Genomic DNA, 9,047 nt, shown 5'->3' with positions numbered 1-9,047 from the left:
CATATATGCACATATGCATAGCCCATGGATACAGACAACAATGTGGTGAAGGGTGTGGTGAAGGGTGGAGAGGGAGAAAAGGGGCAAAATAGGGACATCTGTAATAGTGTCAGCAATGAAAAAGAGAAACACATGGGCATTTATTTTTATTTTTTCAAAATAGAAGGAGCCCCTCCCCCTTATTATACAAGAAACATACTTATGGTCAAATAAAACAAATAGTACATAAAATTTTAAAGTAGAAAGGGAGCATCACCCATAATCCTTCTCCTCAAAGAAAACTGATATCAAAATAGTCTTTTAGGTTTTTGCTATACATGAAAACGTATGTTTCAATAGGGCCTTTTGGAGACCCCCATGGAGATTTCTTAAATAGAAATCAGACCAAACAGTGGAAGGTGCTAAGCTAGCCTGTGGTTTGTAGCTTGTAAAGTATTCACCTGCTGATATTCGGCTGTTTTTGGCTCAGAAACACAGCAATTTTATATGGTTCAATCTACTGTACATGAAGCCTAGAATGTCAGAACTGATAAAGCTCTTAGAGACTTTTAAGTCTAACAGTTTCACTTCAGTGCTGAAGAGGAAAAAGGATCAGAGAGAGAAGTGTCCAGCCAGTGTCACATATCACATTAATGGTAGAATCAGGGCTGGTTCTCTTTCCACTGAACCAGGTACCGGCCTTGCACACCCTGCTCCTTTTCATAGGATAACTTTCCAGGTGTGATAATAATCTTGTAGAAGCAGATTTCAACTTGGTATCAGAAAATCTCTCACATAACTCAATCAAAATGGAAGAGGCTGCGTTAGAGATAGTGAAACCTCAATGCTGGAGTTGTGGCTGGGAAGGGCACCACCGTGACATGGCTGGAGAGGCACATGAACCATGGAGCTAATGAGGCTTAACATTCAGAGCCCTGTGCACACATGGCTCCTTCTTAGGTCTCAGGAGGGGTCCTAGGAATGTTTTAACATCCTATATAGTAAAAGGCTAATATGAATATCGACCGAACTGTGGAACCGGTCACTATGATGTGCACTGATCACCAGGGGGCAGATGCTCAATGCAGGAGCTGCCCCCTGGTGGTCAGTGTCCTCCCACAGGGGAAGCGCTGCTCAGCCAGAAGTCAGACTTGTGGCTGGCGAGTGCAGCAGCAGTGCGGGAGCCTCTCCTGCCTCCACGCAGCACTAAGGATGTCAGTTGGACACCCCACCCCCCCAACACACACAAGGGCTCCTGGACTGCGAGAGGGCGCAGGCCAGGCTGAGGAACCCTTCCCCCACTCCGCTCCCCCCGCCCCTTGAGTGCACGAATTTCATGCATCGGGCCTCTAGTGGTAATATACTTTTGTAATAATTGCATAAGTAGGATATTTTTGAATTCTTTTTAAGGAGGGCCCCCAGAATTGTGTGACTGACTTTTAGGCTTTGATTCACTCCTGTGCAGCACAGTGCTTTGAGAAGCACTGGGCAAGGAGATCAGAGTTTCTGACTTGCACTCATGGCACTGCTCTGGCCCAAATGGACAGCATGCTTCCCTCACAGGGGGATAAAATCACAAGTGTTAAATGGGTTGAAAAACATAAAATGTGAACAAAAATAAGTAACATTATACTATCTGTAATATGGGATAATAATTGCTGCTTCTCATGGTCACTGAAGATAACACACACAAAAATGTGTCCTCAGTACATCTTCTTGTTTTATTTCCCTCTGCTACAACATCCTTTTCTCCTTCCTCAAGTCCAAAACTCCCAACCCCCAATACTCCAGCCACAGGACCAGTCATTGGTTTTTATCTTTTGCTACTTCTAAATGATTGTCCATAGTTCCCACTGTCTATCAAGTCTATCTTTGATGGAAAAAAGTCCTGTTCCACAAGGCCTCTCTCCTCCCAGCCCAGTGATGGCATCCCCTAGCACCGTTTCTTGTTGATCTAACAGAAAGGAACAGAGGCCTGACGTGATCCGTGGCTGAGTTCTGGGGGCCTCAGAAGACAATCCCCAGCTGTCTTGATCTTCAGCCACCCCAGGTCCTAACATCAGATCACAGTCACACGGTTCTTGATGTACACGTGGTAGGGGTCACTGCGCTTGTCCACTTTGCGGGAGCGGGTGTATCCCAGGATGAGACTGCCCACAGTGGCAGCAAATAGGAACATGACGAAGAGAATATACATGTAGGAGTTGTCATCGCGGCCAGGAAGGTTGGCCCGCCGCTCCTCAGTCAGGTTGTCTGGCCCTGGCCGGCAGAGCAAGTTGCTGTGAAGAGTGGCATTTAGAGCCTTCAGAACAGCGTGCAGACTGTGATACCAGGTCTCAGTCCCATTGGTGGTCTCCATCGCAACAGGGATTCAGGTGGGGAAGAATTGGAGGACACTCTGGTGGCAACAGAAAAAGGAAGGATGGTTTCCATTACTTGCAGCTTGACTGATCTCACTCCTTCAGACCCCAGCTAAAATCCCAACATCACAGTTTATTCTACTTGTTTACTTGTCTGTTTCGCCACTAGACTGCAAGCTCCATGAAGGCAGGGACTGTGTTTTACTCACTGCTATATACAAGACCTCATGACAGCACTCAATAGATGCTCAATAAGTACCTGTGGAATAAAGCCTTCCTTGGCCATTGCAACCCATTTGTCTTTTTATTTTTATTCTGTAAGTCACTGAGCTTTAGGCTAGAAGAAATTTAGGGATTATTTGATCTAACTCCGTCATACATACATACATACATACATACATACAGGGGAACAGAGAGAATAAGTGGCTTGGCCATGATCCCAGAGAATATTCAGAGGTAGAGTTTAGACCGAGTCCTGCTATTTGATGGCTAGTTGGAGTTTCTCGAGTCTCCTGCCAGCTCTTGGCAGGACTGTGTGGCATCACTGGAAGTTTCCCTCAGGGCTCTCCTTCAGCACAGTTCTTTTTTATACTCCACAGGTCCCACTGAGATGTTTGGAGATGGCTTAGATTTCACCTTACCTAGAACCAGAGCTGGGTCATTTGACCTCTCAAGCATCCTATGTCCCAAGCACTTTGGGTATTCCTACCTATTTAGGATTTTGCTGAGAAGGATTCTGTAGGAAATTCTATTGGAAAGGAATGGCTGGGGAAGCAGAGAGAGGCTGATAACCCCTGCAGGCACTGGGAGAAGAGAATAGGGTTGGGCTGGAGGATGGGGAGCGACAGGGGCACTCAGTCTGGTTTGGGGTTTTACCTGCCCCCAAGAGAGAGAAGACACAGCACCTCCACTATCCTGCCTTCTGACATAGTCATTGCATACCCGGCATATGATAGGTGATGGTAAATGTTCCTTTTCCTTCTTCTGGAGACCCTTAGTCTATAATATAGAAAACCATTCGAAGACAGCCTTTTGTCCTAGTCTCTAAAAAATGATGTCATTCCCTTTAAACAAGGCTCTACACCCACTTCCTTCTGGAAACCTTCACTGAGTATTCCCCACCCCTTACCATACTCCACAAGCTTTATTAGAACAGCCTTCCCTTTGCCCAGCACTTATATATAAGGCGCTGTGTGGCTGTTCTCTGGTTATTGATAAAGGTATCAGCAAACCACATGCTCCTGGTCAGCAGAGCTATGTCTCTCCCCTCCATCTATGGGGCTATCCTGAGATTTCCTGGGAATTCTCCTTCCCTGGTGCTCTAACCTGAGACTGGCTGGGTGTTCTCCTTTCCTCAATAGTCTTGAGTAAAGATGGCCAGGTCAGGGACTTCTCCATAGTCCAAGCACTCAAGAGTTACTGACTGGTTCTGAAGCCCTCCTTTATCTAGGTAGAGCTGTCAACCAACCAAAGTTAACAAACTTGATTATTAACCATAAGGTCTCTTTCCCAGAAAAGATGACGGTAAAATTCATGAACTATGATAAAATTCATGAACAACTCTAAGAATGCAGAAGTTGTGTGTGTGGTAGGGGGGAGAAGAATCTAAATAATTCAGTCCAGGACTCGCCCACATTTCCTACAAGGCCTCTGGAGCCCCATGCTATATAGCACTTGGGCTACCTTATCTGGATGGAGAAGGGGAAAAGAACAAGGGCTCGCTGAGTTAAAACCCAGGAGGCATAAGTTCTCATCTACCCGCCTTGTCAGGCAACAAATCTGCGCCCTTTCCCCTCATACAGGCCAATGGAAATCAGGAACAGCACAATGAAATTAATGGCTCAACTAATGATTCAACCAGTCATCATTTATGAAGGCTCACTCTTGGGTAAGCTCAGATCCAGTCCCTGTACCGTGGGCACATTGCCAGCTCTTTATAATACAGGGGACAAGCCAGGGTCTACTGGGGCTTGAGGAAGAAGAGACGAATTTTGATCAGGACTCAGAAAGTGTTCACAGTGATGGAGGCCTTCCAGTGGACCTCGAAGGGTTCCTAGGAAAGGCAAGAAAAGGAAACAGATGAACAAAAGCATGGCAACCAGAAAGCACATAAAATGTTTAAAAGAATGGAAAGGAGCAGTAGGCGGCTAGAGTGTGAGATGTATGGAGGGCTACAATAGGATGTGGGATGGAGATACTGGTTGAACCAGATCATGGAGGGTCTTGAGTGCCAGACTGCAGATCTAGAACTTTATGTGTAGTTGGGGGAGAGCCATGAAACAGTATTTAAAAAGGGGATACAAGGACCAGATCTGTGCTTGGAGAGGACACTCTGACTGCTATGTGGACTGAATGGAAGGCAAGATTTAAGACAGAAAACCCAGTGACAACAAGCGTCTTGGAATAGTTCAGCTGGAAGACACTCAGTCCTGAGCTGGGGCTTAGGGAATGACAAGATGGGGGCAGGGGCCGATGTGGATGTGAGAGGCATTTGGGGAGGAAATGGCTAATGCAAGGGTTAGGGAGGAAGGGGCCTCAGACAACAGACAGGCGGTGTAAGGCCTGTAAGGCGGTGTAAGGCGGTATAATCTCCTCCTGGCCCACTTTGAGAGAAATAAATTTCTCACCCCTTTTGGGCTTTAGTTTCTAGTCTATCAAAAAGATTAACATAAGGAGATGTTGTTTGGTGGGTATAGAGTTTCAGTTTTGCAAGATGAAAAAGTTCTAGAAAACTACTGCACAACAATGTGATATAGTTAACACTACTGAGCTGTACTCTTAAAAGATAGTTAACATGGTCAATTTTATGTTATGCGGTTTTTTATAACCACAATTTTTAAAAAAGATTACCATCCCTGCCTTGCCTCCTTCCAGGCTTGTTTGAGCAGATACTTTTATTATGGTGAAGAAGATTTTAAAAATATATTTTGATGTAAACATGATTTTCCATTTAAATGAAAGTTGATTTTTCATTTTTGAGAAGTAAATACGGACTCACAGGACATACAATGAAGGGGAAATCTCCCTATTTGTAGTGGCCCAGGGCAGTCACTGTTACCAGCTTTCTTAGATATTCTTACAGGGGGCTTTTAACTGACAGGACAGAAGGAGGGCAACCCGGATCTGCAGAGCTAGAACTTTATCTGTAGTTGGGGAATAGTCATGAAACAGTATTTAAAAGGACCAGATCTGTGCTTGGAGAGGACACTCTGGCTGCTCTGTGGACTGAATTGAGGGTGAGATTTAAGGCAGAAAACCCAGTGACAAGGGTCCTTTGGAAGACTCACCAAATACCCGGCAAATTCCTCTGGGTCAGCGCTGGCTTCAGGAATCTCCCTCTGGGCGCCCTAGGGCTCCTCAGCCCCTCAGCCTCTTTAGGATGTCTCTGGACACATTTGCGGTCTCAGTATTCACCTCGGGAGTTGGGAGGCCCAGAACTGGAAAGCAGGAGAGGGGGCAGAAAAGGAAGGAAGCGAACAAAGAAAAACCTTCAGAAGCAGGGTGGCTCGCCCCAGGCTGGGCCCCAAGGGTTGTGCAATAGCCTTGCTGTGGGCTTTGACCACCGCCCCCTTCTTCTTCTCCTCCCCTTCCTGCAGCAGCTGGGCCAGGCCAGCCTGGAGTTACAGCTACAGGAACTGTACAGTGGCCAAGGGACCTCTGATTGCTGCCCCCCAACTCCCGGCCCACAATGTTTCAGTTGGGTGACTTCCTGAGGAACCTCAGTTTAACATGTGAACTCCTGCTCAGGGACCAGCCTAAAACATTCCCTTTTTCAAGGGCACTGGTGTCTTAGCAGGAGCCTCTGAAAGACTGGAAGGGCCGGAGAGCCAAGGGAATGATATAAGTGGTAGAATGGCAGTTGGCAGTTGGGTTGATATTTTACATAGGAACAAAGGATATTCACAACAGCCTATTTGGATATACTGGGTATGCACATGGTAACAGCATCAGCACTACCTGTAGCAGAGCTCATTGTGAAAATTAAAGAAAATTACTTAGTGAATGGCACCAGACACTCCACAGACATGGTGGTGGTTTTATTTTTGTGGGACAGAGGTTGGCAGGGCCGTCAGAGTCCATCCAGCCTAATGTCCGTCCTTTTACAGGGAAGGAAATGGAAACCCAAGGAGCTGTCTTGGCTCAGCTATTGTGTGTGTGCCTTTGGGCATGTGACTTCCCTTTTCTGGGCCCCCGGCTTCTGTCTGCATCGATAAATTGAAGGGATTTTATTATAGGTTCCGGCCAGCACTAATATCCAAAGAGGTTGCAAATCACAAAACCATGCTGTGAAATTATGGGAGATCAGATAGGCTGGTGGGAAAAGCACTTTGGGGGCTTTCTAGACTAGAGCCTCTCCAATCACAAGATAAAGAAGGCTGCAGACTTGTTCCTCACAAGTTAAAATTCTGAGCCCTGGGACTGAGTTACACTTACTATTCCAGCCTAGAGAAACTGAGAACCAAATTGCTTGATTTATTCATTTTTCCTCTTAATAGTTCCCCTGCCGGGGTGATCTAGTCTGGGGAGGAGACAGAGTCTATGCAGAAAGTGGGGATAGGGGAAGAGGGTGGGCTTTGAGGGGAGATTCAGTGAGAGGACTTCTCTGTGTGGACCTGGATGCTGGTAGTCTGATGGGAAAAGAAAAGAAGTCACAGTTACTGATTTTTATGTGCTGGATTGGGGTGGGGGAGAGGGTCTAGGTGTAAGGACATCCTGTCCTTTTGGGTCAGGAGAGACAGAGAGAGCTGATAAAGGAACAGGTTGGTTCTTTTTGACCTGCCCCTGGGTCCCAAGTTGGGGATCTGGCAGTTGGCAACATTTGCAGTTTTGTTCCTCTTTCCGAGCTCCTTGGCTCCAAGATAGTCACTGATTATGAAGTTCATAATGACAAGGGAGATAAAGCTATTGCCCTGAAGAGTCTTTAACTTAAAATAGGAGATAGGCCAGTTAGGAAGGAACTGACCAAGCTGAAAGAGATTTTAAAGATCAGTTAGCCCTGGCTGGTGTTTCTCAGTGGTTAGAGCACCAGCCCACACATCCAAGGATCATGGGTTCAATTTCCAATCAAGGGCATGTACCTGGGTTGCAGGTTTGATCCCCGGGGCACATGCAGGGGGCAACCAATCAATGTGTCTCTCTCACATCAATGTTTCTCTCTTCCCCCATTTCTCCCTCCCTCCTTCCCTTCCATTCTCTCTAAAATAACCAAAGAGGGGAGGGACCCTAGCTGGTTTGGCTCAATGGATAGAGCATCGATTCCGGTCAAGGGCATATGCTCTGGTTGTGGGCTTGATCCTCAGTAGGGGGTGTGCAGGAGGCAGCCAACCAATGATTCTCTCTCATCATTGATGTGTCTATCTCTCTCTCCCTCTCCCTTCATCTATGAAATCAATAAAAATATAAAATAAATAAATAAAATTAAAAAATCAAAGGGGGAAAAATCCTTGGGTGAGGATTAACAACAACAACCAGAAGATCACTCAACATCTAGATTCTAGGCCAACCCCTGCGTTTTGTAGATGGGAGAACTGAAGCTCAGTAGGTAAAGTGACCCACGGAATGCTGTTCGGTGTTCTTTTCACTACTGATGGCAGCATTCCCTGACATCTCAGCTGCGTATCACCCCAAACACAGCCTCCTTGTGTTCTGGGCATCATCTCCTCTAGCTCCATGACTACTGCTTTTTCCTGCACTACAGATTCCCGCCCATCTTAATCGAGGATCCAGTAAGGGGGCAAGGTGGTAAGTTTTGGAGGAGTTAACCTTCCTTTCGAGTCTCCTCTCTCATGGCCCTTTCTGCTCCAGACCTACTCCAGGTCCCCTGAACAAGCCAGACACACTCTCTTCCTCCACAGACTATTGCTACTATTTCCTGCACATTAACAGTTTCTCCCTAAATGTTCTGTGCTTGAACTCACCTGACCTCTAACTTGGAGGTGGAGGCATACAGCTGTGATCGAAAGGATTAAGTGGGTATCTTAGTGACATTTTCTTTCAGATTTTTCTGGGGGAAAGTGAACCACCACCATTGGTTTTTTAGGATTACCCATTGCTCTGTTTCAGCTACTCTTAAAAATGAGTGTCTTAAGTACCTGGAAATGTGATAGAGGCAGAGTGGGGGGAGTCACATAAAGCATGTAGGGAATACAGAGACAACTCCTGGGATGCACAGTTTTGCCACTGGTCCTTCTGGAGATCTTGTCACCACCATGGATTAGGGAACCAATAGACAAGAGAAGACTTGCAGGAATGGATCTTTTCATATAGTTCAATGATACTCAACCTTGGCTGAATCATTCCCTGGTGATTCTAATGTGCAGCCACGGTTGAGGACCACTGATATAGTTGGAAGGAGAAGCAGGAATAGAATCTGAACTAGAAGGGATCTTAAAAAATCATGTCATTGGTGCAACCCCCTCATTCAAACAGAGTGAAGAGGGCTCCCCAGAGAGCAAATCACTTGCTTAATGTCTCATAACCTAGGAGGGGTAGAGCTGGGACCAGAAACAGGTATCCAGTCCATAAATCTTTCCACTCTCAGTTCTCTGTTGCCTATAGAACAGTCTAATCTTCTCTAATTATCATGTAAGCTCCTTTGGAGGTGACCCTGCCTCTAGTCCCATCTGACCACAGCTTTCCCCAGTGTCCTGTAGCCCCTGGTACTGAGCTACGGGCCATTCTCAAAACATGCCTTGCACTTGCACACCT

The 9,047-nt window shown here is 46.3% G+C and overlaps 1 protein-coding gene across 2 annotated transcripts in view; it reads right to left on the bottom strand.

Annotated features, from left to right (window-relative positions):
* Positions 1–1,677: 1,677 nt before the first annotated feature.
* Positions 1,678–9,047, bottom strand: part of KCNE3 (potassium voltage-gated channel subfamily E regulatory subunit 3) — a 10,221-nt gene continuing 2,851 nt past the window's right edge. For both annotated transcript variants that reach the window (XM_006777928.2, XM_006777927.2), the window contains exons 2-3: positions 5,627–5,776; positions 1,678–2,377 (exon numbers count right to left, since the gene is read on the bottom strand). In XM_006777928.2, coding sequence (XP_006777991.1) covers positions 2,039–2,338 — 300 coding nt within the window. In that variant the 5' untranslated portion in view covers positions 2,339–2,377; positions 5,627–5,776 and the 3' untranslated portion in view covers positions 1,678–2,038. The remainder of the gene's footprint in view (positions 2,378–5,626; positions 5,777–9,047) is intronic.

The sequence above is a fragment of the Myotis davidii genome, unplaced genomic scaffold, assembly GCF_000327345.1.
Source record: "Myotis davidii unplaced genomic scaffold, ASM32734v1 scaffold169, whole genome shotgun sequence".
Lineage (NCBI taxonomy): Eukaryota > Metazoa > Chordata > Mammalia > Chiroptera > Vespertilionidae > Myotis > Myotis davidii.
Note: the sequence above shows the minus strand (reverse complement) of the source record. Positions and strands in the feature narration are given on the sequence as shown.